This window comes from Pistacia vera, unplaced genomic scaffold (genome assembly GCF_008641045.1).
Source record: "Pistacia vera cultivar Batoury unplaced genomic scaffold, PisVer_v2 Contig108, whole genome shotgun sequence".
Lineage (NCBI taxonomy): Eukaryota > Viridiplantae > Streptophyta > Magnoliopsida > Sapindales > Anacardiaceae > Pistacia > Pistacia vera.
Genome location: NW_022195115.1, coordinates 199,349 through 227,058, shown reverse-complemented (window position 1 = coordinate 227,058; position 27,710 = coordinate 199,349). Strand labels below are relative to the sequence as shown.

The 27,710-nt window shown below is 34.9% G+C and overlaps 2 protein-coding genes across 2 annotated transcripts; both read left to right on the top strand.

Annotated features, from left to right (window-relative positions):
• The first annotated feature begins 598 nt into the window (after positions 1–598).
• LOC116133677 (ethylene receptor 2-like) lies at positions 599–5,603 on the top strand. The gene is made up of 3 exons (XM_031419366.1): positions 599–1,100; positions 1,517–3,406; positions 4,194–5,603. The coding sequence occupies exons 2-3, from the start codon at positions 1,655–1,657 to the stop codon at positions 4,731–4,733; spliced, it is 2,292 nt and encodes a 763-aa protein (XP_031275226.1). The 5' UTR covers positions 599–1,100; positions 1,517–1,654; the 3' UTR covers positions 4,734–5,603.
• Positions 5,604–23,703: 18,100 nt separating this feature from the next.
• LOC116134007 (ethylene receptor 2-like) lies at positions 23,704–27,226 on the top strand. The gene is made up of 2 exons (XM_031419658.1): positions 23,704–25,616; positions 26,404–27,226. The coding sequence occupies exons 1-2, from the start codon at positions 23,865–23,867 to the stop codon at positions 26,941–26,943; spliced, it is 2,292 nt and encodes a 763-aa protein (XP_031275518.1). The 5' UTR covers positions 23,704–23,864; the 3' UTR covers positions 26,944–27,226.
• The last annotated feature ends 484 nt before the right edge of the window (positions 27,227–27,710 follow it).

Sequence of the window (27,710 nt, the reverse complement as noted above, 5' to 3'; positions counted from 1 at the left end):
CTATTATCAAACGAAAATTACTAACAGAACATGACGGAAAGTACTTATTTATCATTTCAAAACCTTTTGAGTACCAACTTGTCGTTTCGACAAACCTTGGGGCCTATAAAAATTAATAAATCCTTTAAACCAAGTTGAGTTACATATGATGACACATCATATTATATGCTAATAGAGATCTAGAAATTGCCACGTGGAATGTAATTTGGTTTTAAGAGTTATGAAAGAAAATTTGAAAAAACAAAGAGCAGGTGAATGTAATTGGAAAGTGGGGAGAGGGGGGGAGATTAAGAAAGGAGAAATGAATAGAAGCAATAAAACAAGAAAAACGAAAGGAAAGAAACGTTTTTTGAGAAAAGAAAATAAAACAAATCTTTTTGGGTCTGACGAGGACGTTTTGGTTCAAAAGAGCGTCCAAGTTCTCTTCATGTAAGAATCTGGGTCCCACCCTCCACCCTTTCCTTTTCATTCACCCTTCTTACAAAAACAACGGCGCTTCCTACATATCAAACATGAACGATAACAATAAACATTTTTTCAATTCTCTCTCTCTCTCTCTCTATCTCCCTCTTTTTTTTTTTCTTTTTTTTTTTTTTATAACTTTAAATTCATTTCATTTCTCTTCCTTCAACCGTTTCGTTTTTTGTTTTCTTTAGCTTTCTTCTTCTTCTTCAAATACATAAAACAGGAAACAGATACTTCACATCAACGCGGGTGTTGTTGTGTTTTGTTTTGTTGGGTGCTAGTTGTGTATCACCGCCCGCCTGTTATTTTGTATCAGCGGTTTAAGCGGAGCGGGTTGGCCGGTTTTTTTTTCGGTGGTTTTGGCTTTAATTTTTTTCATTTTTCTTGGAATTTGTGGGTTTTTTTCTTTTTCCTTTTGGTTTTTAAATAAACAGCTGCTGAACTGGGGGCTGTACTTGTGTTGTGTACAAGTTACTGCTTTATCAATGGCTTTAAGTGATGAACTTTAGTGTGAAATATGAAGATGGGTCTTGAATTATTTCAATACGTCTCTGCATGTCGAAGAAAAGATAAGATCTGAAGGTGCGTTTGATTTGAAATCTGGATTCTTTACCACACTGGTGTAGATTTTTCGGGTATGTCTAATATCTTTTACTTGCATTTGGTTTTGTTCGAGTAAAATGCTGGCTTGGTTTGCTGTGTTGTTTTTTTTTTCTTTGTTTCTCAAATTAAAAAGAAAGCTTTCTTTTTCCCTTTCTATTTTTAGGAGGGATCTTCGGCGTGCTTTATTTATTTGTTTATTTTTTGGGTGAGAAAAAAAAAAATCGTGTTCTTCATTACTGTGCTATTTGGAAATATATGATAGAGATATAAAATTTAAAATGAGAATTAGATAGGAAAAGTGAATTGAAGTATGACCTGTAGAGGGAATTTATTAGTTTTTGGGCGGTGGTTGTGTTAGATCTCAATTTAACGCTAATTAATTCTCTAAAAGGTTTAATGGGGGTTCTAATTTAATTGAAGTTATTTCTTGCTTTTCTGTTCTAAGCAGGAAATGAGAATTGAAGATTGGGATGTTAATAATGTTTTAGTTGAAGACAGCTTTGTTTGTTAGTTTACGAGGTTGTGAAAGATTGAAGATTAGTGTTGAAAATGGATTGAAGAAGCTGGCAGTCCAGTTTTGGATGCAATGTTAAAGGCATTAGCTACTGGGCTGTTGATTATTTCACTCCTAATATCGGTGTCCGTGGCCGACAACGGCTTTCCTAGATGTAATTGTGATGATGAAGGGAGTTTATGGAGCATTGAAAGCATCCTTGAGTGCCAAAAAGTGAGTGATTTCTTGATTGCTGTGGCCTACTTTTCAATCCCGGTTGAGCTGCTTTACTTTGTTAGCTGTTCAAACGTACCATTCAAATGGGTCCTCTCTCAGTTCATTGCCTTCATTGTTCTATGTGGAATGACTCACTTGCTCAATGGCTGGACCTATGGACCTCACCCGTTTCAGTTAATGTTGGCCCTCACTGTGTTCAAGATCCTCACTGCCTTGGTCTCATGTGCCACAGCTATAACTCTCATTACTCTCATTCCATTGCTTCTCAAAGTGAAAGTTAGAGAATTCATGTTGAAGAAAAAGGCGTGGGATCTCGGCCGAGAAGTTGGGCTTATAATGAAACAGAAAGAGACTGGATTGCATGTTCGAATGCTGACTCAAGAGATACGCAAATCGCTTGATAGGCATACAATCCTGTACACAACTTTAGTCGAGCTATCGAAAACTCTGGGTCTGCAGAATTGTGCAGTTTGGATGCCTAATGAGATTAAAACAGAGATGAATTTGACCCATGAGTTGAATGGTAGGAATTACTCGGATTTATGTAATTGTTCTATACCAATTACTCATCCAGATGTTTTGAGGATTAAGGGTAGTGATGGGGTGCATATCCTCGAACCTAGCTCAGCACTTGCCACCGCAAGTAGTGTAGAGTCTGGTGAGCCAGGTCCTGTGGCTGCAATTAGGATGCCAATGCTTCGGGTTTCAAATTTTAAAGGGGGAACTCCAGAGCTAGTCCAAGCATGTTATTCAATATTAGTTTTGGTTCTTCCAAGTGGAGAACCTAGAACTTGGAGCAATCAGGAACTAGAGATAGTTAAGGTGGTCGCTGATCAGGTGGCTGTAGCACTCTCTCATGCTGCAGTACTTGAAGAGTCCCAGCTCATGAGGGAGCAATTGGAGGAGCAAAATCGAGCTTTACAACAGGCACAACAAGATGCTATGATGGCAAGCCAGGCTAGAAATGCATTTCAGAAGGTAATGAGTGATGGGATGAGGAGGCCACTGCATTCAATTATGGGTTTGCTTTCGGTTATGCAGGATGGAGATATGAATAATGACCAAAAGATGATTGTCAATACAATGATGAAGACCAGCAATGTCCTTTCGACTTTGGTAAATGACATTATGGACATTTCAACAAAGGACAACGGGAGGTTCCCATTTGAGATTAGATCTTTCCGGTTACATGCCATGATAAAAGAAGTGGCTTGCCTTGCCAGGTGCTTGTGTATTTATAGGGGCTTTGGTTTTTCAATTGAGGTTGAGAGGTCCTTGCCTGATCATGTTATGGGTGATGAAAGGAGAGTTTTTCAGGTCATTTTGCATATGGTTGGAAACCTATTGAATGGCAACAATGGGGGAGGGACTGTAATGCTTCGAGTTGTCTCAGAGACTGGAAGTCAGGAGAGGAATGATCAAAGATGGGCAACCTGGAGGCAAACCTCACCTGATGGGGATGTATATATCAGATTTGAAATTGGGATGCACAATGTTGGTTCTCAATCAGAGTGCTCTACTTCAGGGGGACAGCTTGGTGGTAGAAGAAGTGCCAGTGAAGGAATTGAGGACCGCTTGAGCTTCAGCATTTGCAAAAAGATAGTGCAGGTGAGAATGGTCACTAAGTTGTTTGTCTTTTCATATGTCTTTTTTCTGGGCAATAGGTTGTAAGACATCCCTTGTGAAATATGGAAAGAAAAAACTAGTTAACTTAGAAGCTGGATTATACTTGAATCATTTTTACAATGGTAGTTTATAAATTTTGTGCTTTGTTGGTAATTGCTCCTGTTTATTTCGGAAAAACCACAGTAAACCTCTATGTGTAATTATGGGGATAAAACCATTCATGACCAGACTGGTTAATCATCTAACATTTTGGTGGATTCCTCAAGAAATATAAGTGGTCCCTTAGTCTTCCTTTCTCTTATTTTGTTACTGATAATATGTTATATATTTAATTGTTGATTAATGTCTTAGATTATCATGTTTCTTGCTGACATTAAGTATATGCTTGACGAACTTAGCTTTTCTTATTTATATATGAATAAAGCTACCCCACATTACTTACATATATATATCATTATTGTTGTTTAGTTGAATTGTTAAATCCAGCTAAAGTATTTTATCACAATATGGTTCCATCTTGCAGTATACTAATGTGCAAGTGACCATTGAGAGTAGAAATCATGAAAGTGTCACTGTTCAAAACATATTTGAGGATATTACTGTTAGGCAGGTGTACTACTAGGACCAAGCTGTTCAAATTTATTTTAGGGTTTCTAAGTGTTAACGGTTCAAAGTTTAACTTGGGATGTAGTGAAAACCATTTCTCCAACCATGCTCTTTCATTTATTTGAACAATTCATAATTATTTTCGTTTCCTTATTTTTGGCAGTTGATGCAAGGGAACATCTGGGTTGTCCCAGATTCTCATGGTTTTACTCAAAGCATGGGGCTTGTTCTTCGGTTTCAACTACGACCATCCATTGCAATAGCCATCTCTGAATCCGGTGAATCGTCAGAGCACCCACAGTCCAATTCTCTTTTAAGAAGCTTGCAGGTTTTATTAGCAGATGGTGATGATGTGAATAGAGCGGTGACCCGGAAGCTGCTTGAGAAGTTAGGTTGCAATGTGTCTGCTGTTTCATCTGGATTTGAATGCCTTAGTGCCATTGGCCCTGCAGCATGTTCATTCCAAATTGTCATTTTAGATCTTCAGATGCCTGAGTTGGATGGGTTTGAAGTTGCATTGAGAATTCGGAAATTCCGGAGTCGTAGTTGGCCATTGATTGTGGCCTTGACAGCAAGTGCTGATGACGATTTGTGGGACAGATGCATGCAGGCCGGCATGAATGGTGTTATTCGAAAACCAATTCTGTTGCAAGGAATTGCCAATGAGCTTCGAAGAGTCCTGCTGCACGCAAACAAAGTGTAAGTTACCGAATTGCAGCAATCTTTGAATCTATTCTGGTGAAGATCTCAATGAAATAAGCAAACGACACCATTTTGCCTCCCCCTTATTCCCCCACCAAGTTCCCAGCATAGACATGTTACGTACAGTACATTCACAGTCAAATGGTATACAAGTTTAGCTCCGTTCTATTTAAATGTGATTGAACATTTTTTCATTATTCTATATATGCATAGTTTAGATGAAAGCATATAAAATAAACATCGTCATAAACATATATCATCCTGATAAATAGGCAAAACATTGTGGAAACCATAAAAGGTTGATTGGAAGTTTTTGATACAAACACAGGAGTGTAGAGAAAAGAAAGCTCGAGTATTATATACAGAACAAAGTATGCAAATTCAGATGTTGATAATGAATAGTTTGTGGATATTGTAAAAGCAGATGAACAATCTTAATAATATGCAAATATTTAGAAACTCTTCTCCCTCGAAGATTTGAGTTTTGTGGGTTGTTTTTATGGAAAAACGCGTGAGGCTGGTTGATGATGATGAGAACCATGCACAGCATTACGTACAAGTTTTATTTTGGTTTCGATTCAATTAGTGACACGGCACGTGGAGTTGGACCCAGACCAGAGAGCAGACCCATGTCAAACCCCACCCCACCCCACCCCACCCCCTAAATTGGTTTGAATATGAATTTGGGTCATTTTTATATTTAATTGAAAGGAGTTGACGTTAGATCCTTTTGGAATATTTGACCAAATCACAGCACAAATTCTTGTGATTTGCCATCTATCGCTTTTGTAGTGAAATTTCTTGGAAAGTGGGGTGGTGTTAGTGCTGGAGCTGGACTGCTTCATTATATGTATCAATTTTTAGGTATAACGATGGTTGGTTTAACTGTTTTGTGAAAGTGTCAACATTATTTTTTATTTATTTGATTGACAATCGTTTCAATCAGGTCCCACCTTCTAATCTTTATCTTTATATCTAAAGGCTCTTGAAAAAGTTTGATGTCTTATTAACCATATTAATTTAATCTACTATTTAAATTAAGAGTAATGACTTTTTCCCACCCAAGGTTTGCCTTAATGACCCTTATCCACCCAAAAAGTTTTAAAATACTATTTTTTCACCCAAAATTAGTATTCTGTTACTACCCAAAGCTAAGTTCGATGGTGAAAATTCTCTCTGTTACCACCATTTGAACCTCTCATCTCCTCTCTATAAAACCTTTCTCACTCTAATAGCTGATTTCTAGCTGATTGTTGGTCATTGCAAAGCGAAAGTTTTTTGTTCTTAGTTAATTTTCGGCTGATTCCTATGATGAATATTCAATCAGTTTCTACCATTCGATCCATCGGCCTCCACTCAATAAACCCTTCTTACCATGGTTCCTAGGGATGTTCAAAAGAATCGGTTGGAACCAGAACTGACGGGTACCCGAAGGTTTGGTTCCGATTCCTACCTAGAACTGACCGTCAATAGGTAAGTTTCGGTTCCAAATTTTTGAAACATTACTGTGCGGTTTCGGTTCCTAGAGTTAGGAACCGGAACTAGGAACTGAGACTAATATGAAATAAAATTAAAGATTAGGGGGGTTAATAAAAACTTTTGTAGAAAAAGTAATGTGAATACATTTATATTTATATTTCATAACATTTAAAGTAAGTTGGTTTGACTTTTGAGAATCTACCTTTACAAAGTAACGGAGTTTGTAATTTTGAATTTATAATTTATAATTTGTAATTTTATTTTTGTCAGCAAGTGCCAGGTGGGGGGGTATTTGTAAGTTTTTTAGGGTTTTTTGTCATTTAAAAAACTTTACGGGGGTCATAAATTTTACAGGGTACCCAGAACCGGAACCGGAACCGGAACCGTTGTTACAGGTTCTGGTTCTGGGTACCTAGGAACCAGAACCGTCGGTTCTGGTTCTGGTTCCAAATTTCAAGGAACCGTCGGTTTCAGTTCCTTCAAAAAATGCAGGGTACTCGGAACTGAACACCCTTAATGTTTCCTGGTAACTCGTCATACGTCGGCTAAGAAAGTAAAGTGTATTTTGGGTATTAATAAACTTTGGGTGGGAAAGTGCATTAAAGGAAACCTTGGAAGGGCAAAAGTTCTTTACTCTTAAACTAACCCTTAATCTAATGGTCTTGGTAGGGTCCCAACAAAACCAAACATAAGTGGAAACAAGCTCTCATGCTCATGCTTATATAAATCTAACATCCACATAAGACACCACAATTTTAGACCATAGATCCAACCATTATTTTATTGTACTTGAATCTAAACCCAATATCTTTATGGTAGTGGCTAATTAACCTGATACTGAAAAAAGGAGAGGTTATTATGAGTCTCATTCATTCAAAGGAGCAATACACAAAAATGATGAATGGAATGGGTGGTGTCTCTTATGAAGCAGACAATAATTTGATTATTGAAATATAAAAGCATGATTTTAGGATCAATAAGTTAGTCAAAGAAAGAATCACAACTTGTTCATTCAAAAAAAAAAAAAAAAAGATTAACTTGGTTCTAGTAAACAAAGTGTTGTGCCAGGGGCTCTGCATCCAAAACCCATTTATTAAATTAAATTAAATTTTAGAAGTTGGAACATTGGATTGCATGAAGTGAATCTAAGAAAGATGGGCTTACATACCCACTTGGGGTTTTATTTATAAATTATATAATCTCTTGCTTTGGGAGAGATCAAATGTTCTTTGTCAAAGGGCTCTGTATACAAGAAGAAACTATATAAATAAATAAATTAATGCCTTGGTTCCTGAAACAAGATCCATTTCTGTGAGTTTTTCTCCCTCCAAATGTATAGAATTCAAAAGGGATCAAATTGAGTGATTTGAAATTAAATTAAATTGACCTTAGAAGACGGTCCAAATTTAGAATAACCAAAATTATAAAAATATGTCGGGTGATTAAAATAAGTTGAAGTTGCTTAATTGAGTAATTTTGGATTTTGCTGTCTATATGTTGGATTAATAAATTAATAACCTACTTTAAGTAACATCATTATTCATTCCCAGGACTTAATTAAGATAATTAGTACAATAATTAGGTCGTACTGATCACTCTTTTTTAAAAAGACTGACCGTGTTTGGTTACAGGGATAGCTATGGATGTCGTTGGATTAATAGACAATAATTTTCATGCTCGCTCTTCTGTAGTAGAGCTTCATAATTAACAGCTGTTAGCTCGTGATAATCCAATAAATAATTGATAATTTTTCGGATGTTTGTGTTTGCAAAGATCCGTCGTGCTTCCTAAATCTTAATACAAGTTGTAAGTAATTAATTATTGATTAAAACGGACTGGGAAGGTTGTCGTATTAGCTTTAATTGCACACCTGGAAAGAGTAGATCCACATCCACCATATTATTATATTGTATTGTATGATGTATCAAATATTAATTGTCTAGGAAATGCAGAATTAGAATATAAAAAATATATATAAAGGACGCAATGGGAAAGCATGAATTTTCCGTAACCAATTCATTTGTTGTTTTGTTCATCACTTGTGATGTCACTCATTAAAATATAATTAAATACTTAAATTTCACCTAATTCTTACCCTCTCATATTTTACTTTTAAAAATGTTAAAAACCCATGGGTCTATCCATGGCCCATGAGCAGATCGAAACATTACTACACTTTCTTGAGAGTTCGGAGCTCCCACCAATATTTGTCCATGGGCCATAGTGGGTTTGAACTTATTGCTGTATCAGCCCAGACTCTCTTTATACACTCACTTATGTACATGCAAACTCTTCTTCCCAATTGTCTTCATGTGTGGATAAGAACGATATCAAAGGCTTAGATGCATTCTCATAAGCTAGCTGTAATATATTTCCATATATTTTAGAATTATTTTTTTAAATTGATGTTAAGAGCACTCTTATATCTTTACTATCAAACAAAGCAAATATCTCCTTGTGTTTATAAAATAGCTTTTATGCAGCCATTGGACTCTGGTTTGGGCTTCTAAAACGGGCCTGGATTCATAAGAGTTTAAAATTAAAGCTTAGTCCTATCTCCGTACAAGAATGTAATTTTATTTGATGATGTTAAATTGCATTCCATTTATTTTCCAGATAAATAAAATGAAAATGCCATTCAGTGCTTAGTTATCATTTAAATTTTTATTTATTTGATTATGATTTTGAAATGAATTTATAATAACAATCAATCACCGGTGTGTACGATTTGAGTCAAACCCAATATATCTTGTCCACCATATTAATCTATACACACAAAAAATAAAAAGTATGGTGATTTAGATGGTAAAATCTATGGTTGAGTCAAACAAGAATGATCTTATGAGGAGGAGGCAACTGACAATCTTGTAGACCTACAAGGACAAAGAAGAGTGGACGTGAAGGCTTGGGGGTCACCGGTGTGATTTGGCCGTAGGCACTTCGATGTTCGAGTCAACGCGGTTGAAGGAAAATTAGTAAGGTTGGAGAGCAAGAAAGGGTCTACTGGGAGTGTTTAACTAGGGCGCGACTTATCAACTTAGAATGGTCGGGGCACAACTCTACAGAAAATAGAGCAAGTCGGAACTAGGCTCTACGGTGGGGAAAGATGATGGTTCCTGGGAGCAAGAACTTAGTAAACTAGTGAGAGGGGCTATTGATCGAATGAGTAATGAGAGGGCTGACATCTATTTATATAGTGAGTCAAGGAAGCTTAAGTCCTTGTAGAGTTAAGCGTTCTCACAATAGAAGTTCGAATGAAGAGGAAACTCATATTACTTGCCCAAGTAGGACTAGAAGCACTAATTCATCTAAGATTAAAAATCTTGGATGAATTAGGAAGTATATGAGACTTTGAGTCCTATTTTGGTCTGAATACATGCTAATGAGCTGAAGGTTGATTTAGCTTAACTTGTACAAAGACCCAACTTGTGGAGTGGCCCAAAGTATAAGTTGACCTAATTCGTAGGATAGCCTAAATCGTAGAATGATCTAACTAGAAGGCTGACTCGTTGTATGGATTAATTTGTAGAATGGACCGGCCCATAGAATAAATTTTCTTACAAAGTTGGTCATCTCGCTAGATGGTCTTTCTACAAAATGTTTTTAAGTATAGGCCAATCAGAATTGGTCTCAATTACTGTATCATAAAGTGTTTATTACGTTATTGAGTCTGACATGATCCAGTACAGTTTTTGGCATATATAATGATTAAAGCTGGAGATAATATTAATTAAGTTAAAACGAATGAAAACAAAATGATATATTAAATATTGCTCATGAGTGAGTTTGTGGAGGGGATTGGACGTTTAATTTTATTATTATTATTTTTAACAAAAGACAGAGACAACCAAAGAAAGAAAACCTTGATGGTTAATTTATGTATTTGTGACCACTGTTATGGCAGACATTGAAACTGGTAAGGGATTTTAAATACAACATCTTTGTCTAGCATAAAGAGAGCACTGCAGAACCCGTATAATCCAAGAAACAACTTCTAAATCAAACTGCAGAAATATCTCCTCATACAGCAGCCGAAAATGACCATTTCTATTAAACAATCCGTAAATTATTGCATTATGTTTACTAATGAGGTATCCAAGAAACGTGTTGATGGTTAATTTTAGTCATGCAAAGCATGAATATTAATTATAATATGTTGAAGCCGCCCGGCAATTATCGTGATCAACACAGAGTACCCACTTGCTTTAAGACGAATTTCAATAATATATGTATATTGAAATTGAAGTGAGAATAATGTTTGTTTAGTTAATCGTATGGTAAAATGTAAACATCAATTTGAAAAATATGTGCATGGATTAAGGGTACGTGTGGACTAAATCATTCAGCTCTTGCCTTCATTTTTGTGGCTAGGGTGAACTGGGGAGGCCTTCCATAAAACAAATGATTGGACTATTATAACTTAATCACATCCATAGTTTTTGTTAAATCACAATATTTTAATTTGGATTAATGAGTAAAAATATCAATGGTTTTGGTTTTACTTTTACGATTAGAAGCTTTCACTTTTAATACTGCTGATTTAACGAAACGTGACGACAATCTACGAGCTCCCGCATTTGACGGGAGGGAGAAAAACCCGCTTATTTGTGGGGACGTACAGCTCATAATTCTGCCACGTAGTATGATTAGACTGGAAAGGGATTTTCTTTTTGACCTCCTTAATTGGAAAGTTGAAGATAAACGAAGATCTCACCATCTATAATTTTGTTGTTTTTCATGGATTGAGATTAGGGTTCAGACTTGACAGTAGTGGTGGACCTTACTACTGTCATTATTTATTTTACTCCTTATTCAGAATTCTTGAACGCTCTAGTCCCCTATATTATATTATGTATTTTAAGTGATATCTCATTAATTATGTGCGTACGTAATTACTTTTACATAGTTTACGTCGTATAAGAATAACTCTATCTGCCGAACCACATTAATTATTTCAAAGTTCATTTGTGTTCTATTGACGTTTCTCCAGAAACTCAGCACTCTTGCCTTTTATTAAGTTTGACCTTTAATTTTCCTTAATTTTAGAGTAAAAAGGTTAAAAAACATATTTCAAGTACAACAAAAGTTTCAACACTGAACTATATAGTTCTGTGATATTATATTATTGCTGAGAAATCTTTCTTAGGTATTCCATTTAACTTGTTGAAAATATGAAGTATATAGTTCTGTGATATTATATATCTGTCTGTGTTGCTTTAAATTGTTTAAGTAATTTTATATTCACTATATCCAGTGAAGTACTGTTGAAACTAGCTATTTAATAAATATAAAAATAAAAATTGATGCTTATTACAAACTCGAGCATGGGGGTTATATATTATGGCGATAGAAAGTTGAGGTGACATCAATAATTAAGTTGAAGCTGGACTTCATTTAATTAATATGCACATATATATGTCTAATTCAAACTCAAGATCAAATCTTTTAATTGAGGTGAGATTTATTAACATATACATGAAAGAAAAAGAACATGTTCGCTGAATATGGTTGAGGTCTTGACCCTACCAAAGCTGCTGTAACATGGGTAGCAATCAAACTCTGTTCAATCATATTATTGATGAAAAGGAATTAGCATCAAAATAATAAATGCAGATCCAAGCAGTGATCTGTGATCTCTTCCTCCTTTTCTTTCTTTTAAATAATTTCAGATGCTGATGTTTAATTAGATAAGTTTGGTTATTTCTGTTTATGAAAGCATAAATCATGACCTTCTTCTTCTTCTTCTTCTTTTCTGCATTTGATGTTAATATCTACCAGTCGGCTCTTGACAAATCATAAGATTATTATTAAGAAGTCTAATGTAAGTCTTCAAGGAGCGTGGTGCTCTGATTGTACAAAAATTTCTCAGGTTTGATCATTCACCTTTTATTCCATAGCAAAGGTCCAACTAAATAGACTATCCTCTTGAGGATTAAGCAAACCAAATTAATTAGAAGAAACACAAACTTATAAAGCAATATTTATATACACACATATATACCATGGTTAAACTTTTTATATCTCATGGACAACTTACAAGGGAGAAATAGATATAAAGTTTGTGCTGCTGTTCGTCCACACAATATAGTTTTTTTACTTACAACTCTTATATTATAGTTTATCAGTTTTGGCTTTTAATAGATTAATTCAAACTTGTGTATCATTGGCCGAAGTTGAATTATTGGTAAGTCATGGGATGTTAGCAAAAACAATTTGCATAAGTTAATTATTTTACTCGATTGTCTTTCCGATTTACATAAATAATCAATCAGAAGTTCATAACTACAACACATGTTAATCATGGAGTGAATAATATAATAAAAGAATAAAAATTTATTAGTTATTATTTTTTCATCTCTACCTATATAAAACTTTGGACAATCCTATATGTAATGCAATTGGTGCATAGTTTATGACAACGATCAATTGTAAAGGATGTGTAGGCGATTCATAGATCTCTATGTTTAATTTATTTTCTTATTTCATAATCAATCTTCTATTTAGTTTGATTGATGATTATACAATGCTTTCCGAAGATTGATAAAATATATAGTTAATAAACATAGATAGGAGCACATGTGATTTTTAGGAACTAATCAATAAATATTCGTTAATTTAAAGTTTTTAAACGCTGAATGCAGCACCATCTTATTCTCACCGACAAAATTGAACTTGTAAAATAATCTAAGCTCTGATATCAGTTTAACTTTGGGGTTTCCTTTATAAGTTAACTTCTTGGCACTCTTGGTCATGGAAAAAAATAAAAAACAAAACGCAGAAACGCTTTTGCTTCAACAGCTGTAATTTGATTAGTTGGCTTTTCAATCTCAAGGAAAAAGGCGATGAGATTATTGATTGGTTTAAGTCAGAAGATTAGGTTAAACTGTGCTTTAATATGGATCGTAGAAGATGTAAAGATGATGTGTACTCCACGACACAATTAGGACTGCGCTGCGAATTGAATTTCAGCATCAACATGGACTTAAAAGAAAAGCTAACATATTCCTGGATTTCTCTTGGATGATTTTTCAGCAACCCCACCAATCCATTAAGCTTAATTAAATATTGTTAATTAGTGGTGTTAATGGGTGGTCTACATTTCATTAATGTAAGGGTAAGTGGATTCCCTTTCTAATTATTGTAGCCAAAATGGCTTCTCATTGTCTCAAAGAAAAGCTGTCTATATTCAACTGCAAGCGGGTAGGGTGGCAACACTTGGAAAGGCAATTGCAGCAAAAGAGAGAACATATCTGCTTTTATTCGTCTTAAGGAGTGATATTTTAATTAGGAAGCGACAGTAATTATTGAACAAATGGGTCCATTTGTGTTTTTATTTTTATGTGACTTTATCGTTGGAACGTTGTATCCAAGTTGTTAATAATATTATATTAAGATTTATTAAGTATGACACGTGAATTCATGTGAAGCGGGTCCTCCTTGTTGGCTGTTGCTAGCAACCTTAGGATCCTTTAATTAAAGTTTCATTAAAATATAATTAAACACATCTTAAACGACTTTACTAAAATAATTTAACACTTATCAGAATATTACATTTTTTTAGTGAACTTTAACTGTATCAACCAATTTAATTAAAAGGCTGATAAGTTATAGGTGGTGAAGTTCACTTCAACTTGTAAATTTACCCACAATTTTATAAGTTTAGTTCTGAAAACCACATGCAAGATAATTAATTAAACAATGTTTTACTACTCCAACTTGCAATCTGAAAAAACAATAAAAAAATTCAATAAAAGAAAAAAAGGAAAGAAAAACTTGCAGAAACAATCCAAATCAATGTCATATTGGATTTAAAAAATGTGTTTAAGCTAGACATGAATCATTAATTCGGTTGTTGATTGAGGTTATGGTGACTTTCATTTTATAACAAATTAACGAATTTATGTAATAAACTGGTAAAATTGTTATATCCTAATTGAGAACATATAGTTTATAGATAGAAAGACTTATGTATGTGTTTGAAAGAAATACGCATGCTAGTTAAAGAATGTCCAAATTGAACTATCACTGGATGACCTGATGGTAAAAATGTTTATTATGATCTAACATTGTCCTTTAATTTCGAATCTCCTTAATTGTAAAAGAGTAAGAGTTAGATCTAATATGGTCTTTCGAGTTCGAGTCCTTACTTTCCCTAATAGTTTTGACCACTGAAACCAATATAGAATGAAAGTATGCATGTTAGTTAAAGAATAGAAGTATGGAACTTATGTAATTGAATGTTAGTACTGCTTAAAGGTAATATAATCTATACATGTTTTCAATTTTCAGGTGGAATTGATTGGATCTAACTAAAGAGAGCGCGCGAAAGATTGTAGTTTTTGAAACAATAAGATCATCAGATATAATAATTCAATTTATTGCATATAGATTAAGTGCTTTCTTTCTTAACATGATTATTATACAATTAAGATTTTAATTATTGAAAGCAATTATTATTGGGTATGACCAGCAAAACTAAGAAAAAATGAAATAATTAGAAAGAATGGCAGGCAGATATATCAGGTTTCTTTAATATTAAATAACGTTGGTTTTGTGATAGACATGTCCTCGAGTTTTACATGTATCACATTCTTATGATGTGAATATCCGCATATAAGATTTACTATTTATTGAAGCTGGATTATACTTGAATCATTTTTACAATGGTAGTTTATAAATTTGTGCTTTGTGGTAATTGCTCCTGTTTATTTCAGAAAAACCACAGTAAACCTCTATTGTAATTAGGGATAAAACCATTCATGACCAGACTGGTTAATCATCTAACATTTGGGGATTCCTCAAGAAATATAAGTGGTCCCTTAGTCTTCCTTTCTCTTATTTTGTTACTGATAATATGTTATATTTAATTATTGATTAATGTCTTAGATTATCATGTTTCTTGCTGACATTAAGTATATGCTTGACGAACTTAGCTTTTCTTATTTATTATGAATAAAGCTACCCCACATTACTTACTTAATATATTATTATTGTTGTTTAGTTGAATTGTTAAATCCAGCTAAAGTATTTTATCACAATATGGTTCCATCTTGCAGTATACTAATGTGCAAGTGACCATTGAGAGTAGAAATCATGAAAGTGTCACTGTTCAAAATATTTGAGGATATTACTGTTAGGCAGGTGTACTACTAGGACCAAGCTGTTCAAATTATTTAGGGTTTCTAAGTGTTAACGGTTCAAAGTTTAACTTGGGATGTAGTGAAAACCATTTCTCCAACCATGCTCTTTCATTTATTTGAACATTATAATTATTTTCGTTCCTTATTTTTGGCAGTTGATGCAAGGGAACATCTGGGTTGTCCCAGATTCTCATGGTTTTACTCAAAGCATGGGGCTTGTTCTTCGGTTTCAACTACGACCATCCATTGCAATAGCCATCTCTGAATCCGGTGAATCGTCAGAGCACCCACAGTCCAATTCTCTTTTAAGAAGCTTGCAGGTTTTATTAGCAGATGGTGATGATGTGAATAGAGCGGTGACGGAAGCTGCTTGAGAAGTTAGGTTGCAATGTGTCTGCTGTTTATCTGGATTTGAATGCCTTAGTGCCATTGGCCCTGCAGCATGTTCATTCCAAATTGTCATTTTAGATCTTCAGATGCCGAGTTGGATGGGTTTGAAGTTGCATTGAGAATTCGGAAATTCCGGAGTCGTAGTTGGCCATGATTGTGGCCTTGACAGCAAGTGCTGATGAAGATGTGTGGGACAGATGCATGCAGGCCGGCATGAATGGTGTTATTCGAAAACCAATTCTGTTGCAAGGAATTGCCAATGAGCTTCGAAGAGTCCTGCTGCACGCAAACAAAGTGTAAGTTACCGAATTGCAGCAATCTTTGAATCTATTCTGGTGAAGATCTCATGAAATAAGCAAACGACACCATTTTGCCTCCCCCTTATTCCCCACCAAGTTCCCAGCATAGACATGTTACGTACAGTACATTCACAGTCAAATGGTATACAAGTTAGCTCCGTTCTATTAAATGTGATTGAACATTTCATTATTCTATATATGCATAGTTTAGATGAAAGCATATAAAATAAACATCGTCATAAACATATATCATCCTGATAAATAGGCAAAACATTGTGGAAACCAGAAAGGTTGATTGGAAGTTTTTGATACAAACATAGGAGTGTAGAGAAAAGAAAGCTCGAGTATATAGAACAAAGTATGCAAATTCAGATGTTGATAATGAATAGTTTGTGGATATTGTAAAAGCAGATGAACAATCTTAATAATATGCAAATATTTAGAAACTCTTTCCCTCGAAGATTTGAGTTTGTGGGTTGTTTTTATGGAAAAACGCGTGAGGCTGGTTGATGAATGATGATGATGAGAACCATGCCAGCATTACGTACAAGTTTTATTTTGGTTTCGATTCAATTAGTGACACGGCACGTGGAGTTGGACCCAGACCGAGAGCAGACCCATGTCAACCCCACACCACCCCACCCCCAAAATTGGTTTGAATACGAATTTGGGTCATTTTTATTTTTAATTGAAAGGAGTTGACGTTAGATCCTTTTGGAATATTTGACCAAATCACAAACACAAATTCTTGTGATTTGCCATCTATCGCTTTGTAGTGAAATTTCTTGGAAGTGGGGTGGTGTTAGTGCCGGACTGCTTCATTATATGTGAATATCAATTTTAGGTATAACGATGGTTGGTTCAACTGTTTGTAAAAGTGTCAACATTATTATTTATTATTTGATTGACAATCGTTTCAATCAGGTCCCACCTTCTAATCTTTATCTTTAATCCAAGGCTGTTGAAAAAGTTTGATGTCTTATTAACCATATTAATTTAATCTACTGTTTAAATTAAGAGTAAACGACTTTTTCTCACCCAAGGTTTGCCTTAATGACACTTACCTACGCAAAAAGTTTCAAATATCAATTTTCCACCCAAAGTTAGTATTCCGTTACTACCCAAAGCTAAGTTCGGTGGCGAAATTCTCTGTGTCACTAACATTTGAACCTTTCATTTCCTCTCTACAAAACTCTTCTCACTTCGATACCTAATTTCTCGTTGATGTTGACCACCGCTAAGCGTAGGTTTCATGTTTTTAACTGATTTTGACTGATTTCAAGACGAATATTAATCAATCACTATCATTCGATCCACCAGTCTCCACCAATAAACCATTCTTATCATAGTTCTTGGTAATCGTTGTACGCCGTTTGAGAAAGTGAAGTGTATTTTAGGTATTACGGAATATAAACTTTAGGTGGGAAAGTGTCGTTAAAGCAAACCTTGGGAGGGCAAAAGTCCTTTACTCTTAAACTAAGCCTTAATCTAATGGTATTAGTAGGGTCCCAAGAAACCAAACATAATGGAAACAAGCTCTCATGCGCATGCTTATATAAATCAACATCCACATAAGACACCATAATTTTAGACCATAGATCCAACCATTATTTTATTGTACTTGAGATCTAAACCCAATATCTTTATGGTAATGGCTAAAACCTGATACTGAAAAAGAAAGAGAGGTTATTATGAGTCTCATTCATTCAAAGGAGCAATACATGAATGGAATGGGTGGTGTCTCATATGAAGCAGACATAATTTGATTATTGAAATATAAAAGCATGATTTTAGGATCAATAATTAGTCAAAGAAAGAATCACAACTGTTCATAAAAAAAATAATAATAATAATTAACTTGGTTCTAGTAACAAAGTGTTGTGCCAGGGGTCTGCATCAAAAACCTTTATTAAACTAAATTAAATTTTGAAGTTGGACATTGGAATGCATGAAGTGAATCTAAGAAGATGGGTTACATACCCACTTGGGGATTTATTATAAATTATATAATCGCTTGCTTTGGGAGAGAGTCAAATGTTCTTTGTCAAAGGGCCCTGTATACAAAGAGAAACTATATAAATGAAAAATTAATGCCTTGGTGCCTGAAACAAGATCCATTTCTGTGAGTTTTGATCCCTGGTTTTACTCCCTCCAAATGGATAGAATTCAAAAGGGATCAAATTGAGTGATTGAAATTAATAATTTGACCTTAGAAGACGGTCCAAATTTATAATAACCAAAATTATAAAAATATGTCGGGTGATTAAAATAAGTTGAAGTTGCTTAATTGAGTAATTTTGGATTTGCTGTCATATGTTGGATAATAAATTAATAACCTACTTAAGTAACACCATTATTCATCCCCAGGACCTAATCTGGGCCTAATTAAATTAAGATAATTAGTACAATAATTAGGTCGTACTAATCACTCTTTTTTTAAAAAGACTGAGCGTGTTTGGTTACAGGGTTAGCTATAGATGTCGTTGGATTATAGACAATCATTTTATGCTCGCTCTCTTGTAGAGCTTCATAATTAACAGCTGTTAGCTCGTGATAATCCAATAATTAATTAATTAATGATAATTTTTCGGATGTGTGTTTTCAAAGATCCCTCGTGCTTCCTAAATCTTAATAAAGTTGTAAGTAATTAATTATTGATTAAAACGGACTGGGAAGGTGTCGTATTAGCTTTAATTGCACACCTGGAAAGAGTAGAATCACCATCCACCAACTTAAAATACCATATATTACATATATATGAATAATAATCACAATAATATTTTTATATAAATTTATAGTAAAAATAATTGATTGATTTAAATTAAAATTATTTTTACCTAATCATCTTTTACCACGCAATATAAAAAATGTTTATGAAATATGTATGTGTAATATTATTTTATATTATATAATATAATGTCTAAGAAATAATTGTTAATGTTAATATACCATATTTAGAAAGAATTAGAATATAAAAAAATATATAAAGGACACTTTGGGAAAGCATGAATCTTCCATAACCAATTTATTGTTGTTTTGTTCATCCAGTAATGCTATAGCCATTGATAGTAGTGTACCGAACGTGACAAAATCTTGATCGTTGATTAATATCAAGTTAAAATTAATCAATTATCAGGATTTTGTCACTTATTCAATGCATTATCGCCGCTAATTGTATTATTTCCTTTGTTCATCACATGTGATGTCACTCATTAAAATACATTCAAACTTAAATTTCACCTAATTCTTACCTTCTCATTTTACTTAAAATGTTAAAACCCATGGGTCTATCCATGGCCCATGAGTAGATCGAACATTACTATACTTTCTTGAGAATTCGGAGCTCCCATCAATATTTGTCATGGGTCATAGTGGGTTTGAACTTATTGCTGTATCAGCCAGACCATGTAATTTTTACAATTATTTTCTCAACTCACTCTTTATAAACTATGTATATGCAAACTCTTCTTCCCAATTGTCTTCATGTCGGACAAGAACGATATCAAGGCTTAAATGCAATAAGTGGTTTCTCATAAGCTAGCTGCAATATATTTCCATATATTTTAGAATTGTTTTTTAAATTGATATAAGAGCACGTTATATCTTTACCATCAAACAAAGCAAATATCTCCCTGTGTTTGTAAAATAACTTTATGCCCATTTGCTTCAGACTTGAGCCATTGGACTCTGGTTTGGGCCGCTAAAACGGGCCTGGATTCATAAGAGTTTAAAATTAAAGCTTAGTCCTATCTCCGTACAAGAATGTAATTTATTTGATGATGTTAAATTGCAATTCCAAATAAATAAAATGAAAATGTCATTCAATGTTTGTTATCATTAAATTTTATTTATTTGATAGATTTGAAATGAATTTATAATAACAATCAATTGTGATTTTAGTCAAACCCAATATATCTTGTCCACCATATTAATCTAAACAACAAAATAAAAAGTATGATGATTTAGATGGTAAAATTATGGTTGAGTCGAACAAGGACGATCTTATGAAGAAAGGCCACTGACAATCTGTAGATTACAAGGACAAAGAAGAGTGACGTGAAGGCTCGGGGGTCATCGGTGTGGTGGTCGTAGGCACTTTGATGTTCGAGCAACGCGGCTGAAGGGAAATTAGTAAGGTTGAGAGGAGAAGGGTCTACCGAGAGTGTTTGACTAGGCACATTTATCGACTTAGAATGGCCGGGGCACAACTCTACAGGAAATAGAGCAAGTCGGAACTAGGCTCTACGATGGAGAAGATGATGGTTCTGGGAGCAAGAACTAGTGAACTAGTGAGAGGGGCTATTGATCGAATGAGAGTAATGAGGACGACCTCTGTTATGTAGTGAGTCAAGGAAGCTTGAGGCCTTGTAGAATTAAGCGTCTCACAAAGAAGTTCGAGTGAAGAGGAAACTCATATTGCCTGCCCAAGTAGGACTAGAAGCACTAATTCATGTAAGATTAAGAATCTGGATGAATTAGGAAGTATATGAGACTTTGAGTCCTATTTTGGTTGGTACATGCAATGGTTGGAGCTTGATAACTAACTTATACAAAAACCAATTGTGGAGTGGCCCAAAGTATAAGTTGACCCATTCGTAGGGTAGCCCAAATCGTAGAATGATCAAACTCGAAAGTAGCCCAGCTTGTAGAGAGGATGACTCGTGGTATGGACCAATTCGTAGAATGGGCCTGCCATAGAATGGATTTCTTACAAAGTTGGTCATCTCGCTGGATGGTTTTCTACAAAATGTTTTTTTAAGCGTAGACCCAATCAAAATTGAGCTAAGTATTGTGCTATAGAGTGTTTATTTTGTTATTGAACTGATATGGTCCCTATATAATGATAAAGCTGGAGATAATATTAATAAGTTAATCGAATGACAAAAAAAAATATATATTAAATATTGCTCATGAGTGAGTTTGTGGAGGGGATTGGACGTTTAATTTTATTATTATTATTTTAACAAAAGACAGAGACAACCAAAGAAAGAAAACATTGATGGTTAATTTATGTATTTGTGACCACTGTTATGGCAAACATTGAAACTGGTAAGGGATTTTAAATACAACATCTTTGTCTAGCATAAAGAGAGAACTGCAGAACCCGTATAATCCAAGAAAACACTTCTAAATCAAACTGCAGAAATATCTCCTCATCCAGCAGCCGAAAATGACAATCTATTAAACAATCCGTAAATTATTGCATTATGTTTACTAATGAGGTATCCAAGAAACGTGTTGATGGTTAATTTTAGTCATGCAAAGCATGAATATAATTATATATGTTGAAGCCGCCGCCCGGCAATTATCGTGATCAACACAGAGTACCCACTTGCTTTAAGACGAATTTCAATAATATATGTATATTGAAATTGAAGTGAGAATAATGTTGTTTGTGTTAATCGTATGGTAAATGTAAACATCAATTTGAAAATATGTGCATGGATTAAGGGTACGTGTGGACTAAATCATTCAGCTCTTGCCTTCATTTTTGTGGCTAGGGTGAATGGGGAGGCCTTCCATAAAACAAATGATTGGACTATTAAACTAATCACATCCATAGTTTTTGTTAAATCACATATTTAATTACACTAATTGGATTAATGTGTACAAATATCAATGGTTTTGGTTTACTTTTACGATTAGAAGCTTTCACTTTAATACTGCTGATTTAACGAAACGTGACGACAATCTACGAGCTCCCGCATTTGACGGGAGGGAGAAAAACCCGCTTATTTGTGGGGACGTACAGCTCATAATTCTGCCACGTAGTATGATTAGAACTGGAAAGGGATTTCCTTTTGACCTCCTTAATTGGAAAGTTGAAGATAAACGAAGATCTCACCATCTATAATTGTTGTTTTTCATGGATTGAGATTAGGGTTCAGACTTGACAGTAGTGGTGGACCTTACTATGTCATTATTTATTTACTCCTTATTCAGAATTCTTGAACCTCTAGTCCCCTATATATATTAGTATTTTAAGTGATACTCTTAATTATATACGTACGTAATTACTTTTACATAGTTTACGTCGTATAAGTAAACTCTATCTGCCGAACCACATTAATTATTTCAAAGTTCATTTGTGTTCTATTGACGTTTCTCCAGAAAACAGCACTCTTGCCTTTTTAATTTTCCTTAACTTAGAGTAAAAAGGTAAAAAACAATATTCAAGTACAACAAAAGTTTCAACACTGAAATATAGTTCTGTGATATTATATTATGCTGAGAAATCTTTCTAGGTATTCCATTTAACTTGTTGAAAATATGAAGTATATAGTTCTGGATATTATATATTGTCTGTGTTGCTTTATATTGTTAAGTATTTATATCCAGTGAAGTACGTTGAAACTATTTAATAAATATAAAATAAAAAATTGATGCTTATTACAAACCGAGCATGGGGGTATATATTAGGCGATAGAAGTTGGGGTGACATCAATAATTAAGTTGAAGCTGGACTCATTTAATTAATATGCACATATATATGTCTAATCAAACTCAAGATCAAATCTTTTAATTGAGGTGAGATTTATTAACATATACATGAAAGAAAAAGAACATGTTCGCTGAATATGGGTGAGGTCTTGACCCTACCAAAGCTGCTGTAACATGGGTAGCAATCAAACTTGTTCAATCATATTATTGATGAAAAGGAATTAGCATCAAAAATAAAGCAGATCCAAGCAGTGATATTGTGCTCTTCCTCCTTTTCTTCTTTTAAATAATTTCAGATGCTGATGTTTAATTAGATAAGTTTGGTTATTTCTGTTTAGAAAGCATAAATCATGACCTCTCTTCTTCTTCTTTTCCGATTTGATGTTAATAGCTACCAGTCGGCCTGACAAATCATAAGATTTATATTAAGAAGTCTAATGTAAGTCTTCAAGGAGCGTGGTGCTCTGATTGTACAAAAATTTCTCAGGTTTGATCATTACCTTTTATTCCATAGCAAAGGTCCAACTAAATAGACTATCCTCTTGAGGATTAAGCAAACCAAATTAATTAGAAGAAACAAAAACTTATAAGCAATATTTAATCACACATATATACCATGGTTAAACTTTTTATATCTATGGACAATTTACAAGGAGAAATAGATATAAAGTTTGTGCTGCTGTTTCCACACAATATAGTTTTTTACTTACAACTCTTTATTATAGTTTATCAGTTTTGGCCTTCCCTGCATGTCGAAGAAAAGATAAGATCTGAAGGTGCGTTTGATTTGAAATCTGGATTCTTTACCACACTGGTGTAGATTTTTCAGGTATGTCTAATATCTTTTACTCGCATTTGGTTTTGTTCGAGTAAAATGCTGGCTTGGTTTGCTGTGTTGTTTTTTATTTCTTTGTTTCTCAAATAAAAAAGAAAGCTTTCTTTTTCCCATTCTATTTTTAGGAGGGATCTTCGGCGTGCTTTATTTATTTGTTTATTTTTTGGGTGAGAAAAAAAAAAATCGTGTTCTTCATTACTGTGCTATTTGGAAATATATGATAGAGATATAAAATTTAAAATGAGAATTAGATAGGAAAAGTGAATTGAAGTATGACCTGTAGAGGGAATTTATTAGTTTTTGGGCGGTGGTTGTGTTAGATCTCAATTTAACGCTAATTAATTCTCTAAAAGGTTTAATGGGGGTTCTAATTTAATTGAAGTTATTTCTTGCTTTTCTGTTCTAAGCAGGAAATGAGAATTGAAGATTGGGATGTTAATAATGTTTTAGTTGAAGACAGCTTTGTTTGTTAGTTTACGAGGTTGTGAAAGATTGAAGATTAGTGTTGAAAATGGATTGAAGAAGCTGGCAGTCCAGTTTTGGATGCAATGTTAAAGGCATTAGCTACTGGGCTGTTGATTATTTCACTCCTAATATCGGTGTCCGTGGCCGACAACGGCTTTCCTAGATGTAATTGTGATGATGAAGGGAGTTTATGGAGCATTGAAAGCATCCTTGAGTGCCAAAAAGTGAGTGATTTCTTGATTGCTGTGGCCTACTTTTCAATCCCGGTTGAGCTGCTTTACTTTGTTAGCTGTTCAAACGTACCATTCAAATGGGTCCTCTCTCAGTTCATTGCCTTCATTGTTCTATGTGGAATGACTCACTTGCTCAATGGCTGGACCTATGGACCTCACCCGTTTCAGTTAATGTTGGCCCTCACTGTGTTCAAGATCCTCACTGCCTTGGTCTCATGTGCCACAGCTATAACTCTCATTACTCTCATTCCATTGCTTCTCAAAGTGAAAGTTAGAGAATTCATGTTGAAGAAAAAGGCGTGGGATCTCGGCCGAGAAGTTGGGCTTATAATGAAACAGAAAGAGACTGGATTGCATGTTCGAATGCTGACTCAAGAGATACGCAAATCGCTTGATAGGCATACAATCCTGTACACAACTTTAGTCGAGCTATCGAAAACTCTGGGTCTGCAGAATTGTGCAGTTTGGATGCCTAATGAGATTAAAACAGAGATGAATTTGACCCATGAGTTGAATGGTAGGAATTACTCGGATTTATGTAATTGTTCTATACCAATTACTCATCCAGATGTTTTGAGGATTAAGGGTAGTGATGGGGTGCATATCCTCGAACCTAGCTCAGCACTTGCCACCGCAAGTAGTGTAGAGTCTGGTGAGCCAGGTCCTGTGGCTGCAATTAGGATGCCAATGCTTCGGGTTTCAAATTTTAAAGGGGGAACTCCAGAGCTAGTCCAAGCATGTTATTCAATATTAGTTTTGGTTCTTCCAAGTGGAGAACCTAGAACTTGGAGCAATCAGGAACTAGAGATAGTTAAGGTGGTCGCTGATCAGGTGGCTGTAGCACTCTCTCATGCTGCAGTACTTGAAGAGTCCCAGCTCATGAGGGAGCAATTGGAGGAGCAAAATCGAGCTTTACAACAGGCACAACAAGATGCTATGATGGCAAGCCAGGCTAGAAATGCATTTCAGAAGGTAATGAGTGATGGGATGAGGAGGCCACTGCATTCAATTATGGGTTTGCTTTCGGTTATGCAGGATGGAGATATGAATAATGACCAAAAGATGATTGTCAATACAATGATGAAGACCAGCAATGTCCTTTCGACTTTGGTAAATGACATTATGGACATTTCAACAAAGGACAACGGGAGGTTCCCATTTGAGATTAGATCTTTCCGGTTACATGCCATGATAAAAGAAGTGGCTTGCCTTGCCAGGTGCTTGTGTATTTATAGGGGCTTTGGTTTTTCAATTGAGGTTGAGAGGTCCTTGCCTGATCATGTTATGGGTGATGAAAGGAGAGTTTTTCAGGTCATTTTGCATATGGTTGGAAACCTATTGAATGGCAACAATGGGGGAGGGACTGTAATGCTTCGAGTTGTCTCAGAGACTGGAAGTCAGGAGAGGAATGATCAAAGATGGGCAACCTGGAGGCAAACCTCACCTGATGGGGATGTATATATCAGATTTGAAATTGGGATGCACAATGTTGGTTCTCAATCAGAGTGCTCTACTTCAGGGGGACAGCTTGGTGGTAGAAGAAGTGCCAGTGAAGGAATTGAGGACCGCTTGAGCTTCAGCATTTGCAAAAAGATAGTGCAGGTGAGAATGGTCACTAAGTTGTTTGTCTTTTCATATGTCTTTTTTCTGGGCAATAGGTTGTAAGACATCCCTTGTGAAATATGGAAAGAAAAAACTAGTTAACTTAGAAGCTGGATTATACTTGAATCATTTTTACAATGGTAGTTTATAAATTTTGTGCTTTGTTGGTAATTGCTCCTGTTTATTTCGGAAAAACCACAGTAAACCTCTATGTGTAATTATGGGGATAAAACCATTCATGACCAGACTGGTTAATCATCTAACATTTTGGTGGATTCCTCAAGAAATATAAGTGGTCCCTTAGTCTTCCTTTCTCTTATTTTGTTACTGATAATATGTTATATATTTAATTGTTGATTAATGTCTTAGATTATCATGTTTCTTGCTGACATTAAGTATATGCTTGACGAACTTAGCTTTTCTTATTTATATATGAATAAAGCTACCCCACATTACTTACATATATATATCATTATTGTTGTTTAGTTGAATTGTTAAATCCAGCTAAAGTATTTTATCACAATATGGTTCCATCTTGCAGTATACTAATGTGCAAGTGACCATTGAGAGTAGAAATCATGAAAGTGTCACTGTTCAAAACATATTTGAGGATATTACTGTTAGGCAGGTGTACTACTAGGACCAAGCTGTTCAAATTTATTTTAGGGTTTCTAAGTGTTAACGGTTCAAAGTTTAACTTGGGATGTAGTGAAAACCATTTCTCCAACCATGCTCTTTCATTTATTTGAACAATTCATAATTATTTTCGTTTCCTTATTTTTGGCAGTTGATGCAAGGGAACATCTGGGTTGTCCCAGATTCTCATGGTTTTACTCAAAGCATGGGGCTTGTTCTTCGGTTTCAACTACGACCATCCATTGCAATAGCCATCTCTGAATCCGGTGAATCGTCAGAGCACCCACAGTCCAATTCTCTTTTAAGAAGCTTGCAGGTTTTATTAGCAGATGGTGATGATGTGAATAGAGCGGTGACCCGGAAGCTGCTTGAGAAGTTAGGTTGCAATGTGTCTGCTGTTTCATCTGGATTTGAATGCCTTAGTGCCATTGGCCCTGCAGCATGTTCATTCCAAATTGTCATTTTAGATCTTCAGATGCCTGAGTTGGATGGGTTTGAAGTTGCATTGAGAATTCGGAAATTCCGGAGTCGTAGTTGGCCATTGATTGTGGCCTTGACAGCAAGTGCTGATGACGATTTGTGGGACAGATGCATGCAGGCCGGCATGAATGGTGTTATTCGAAAACCAATTCTGTTGCAAGGAATTGCCAATGAGCTTCGAAGAGTCCTGCTGCACGCAAACAAAGTGTAAGTTACCGAATTGCAGCAATCTTTGAATCTATTCTGGTGAAGATCTCAATGAAATAAGCAAACGACACCATTTTGCCTCCCCCTTATTCCCCCACCAAGTTCCCAGCATAGACATGTTACGTACAGTACATTCACAGTCAAATGGTATACAAGTTTAGCTCCGTTCTATTTAAATGTGATTGAACATTTTTTCATTATTCTATATATGCATAGTTTAGATGAAAGCATATAAAATAAACATCGTCATAAACATATATCATCCTGATAAATAGGCAAAACATTGTGGAAACCATTAAAGGTTGATTGGAAGTTTTTGATACAAACACAGGAGTGTAGAGAAAAGAAAGCTCGAGTATTATATACAGAACAAAGTATGCAAATTCAGATGTTGATAATGAATAGTTTGTGGATATTGTAAAAGCAGATGAACAATCTTAATAATATGCAAATATTTAGAAACTCTTCTCCCTCGAAGATTTGAGTTTTGTGGGTTGTTTTTATGGAAAAACGCGTGAGGCTGGTTGATGATGATGAGAACCATGCACAGCATTACGTACAAGTTTTATTTTGGTTTCGATTCAATTAGTGACACGGCACGTGGAGTTGGACCCAGACCAGAGAGCAGACCCATGTCAAACCCCACCCCACCCCACCCCACCCCCTAAATTGGTTTGAATATGAATTTGGGTCATTTTTATTTTTAATTGAAAGGAGTTGACGTTAGATCCTTTTGGAATATTTGACCAAATCACAGCACAAATTCTTGTG

Bases quoted from the DNA above. Each gene is read 5' to 3' on its own strand.
- LOC116134007 (XM_031419658.1), top strand. From the start codon at position 23,865: ATGTTAAAGGCATTAGCTACTGGGCTGTTGATTATTTCACTCCTAATA. The intron at 25,617-26,403 runs GTGAGAATGGTC...TATTTTTGGCAG, and splicing joins TTTGCAAAAAGATAGTGCAG to TTGATGCAAGGGAACATCTG.
- LOC116133677 (XM_031419366.1), top strand. From the start codon at position 1,655: ATGTTAAAGGCATTAGCTACTGGGCTGTTGATTATTTCACTCCTAATA. The intron at 3,407-4,193 runs GTGAGAATGGTC...TATTTTTGGCAG, and splicing joins TTTGCAAAAAGATAGTGCAG to TTGATGCAAGGGAACATCTG.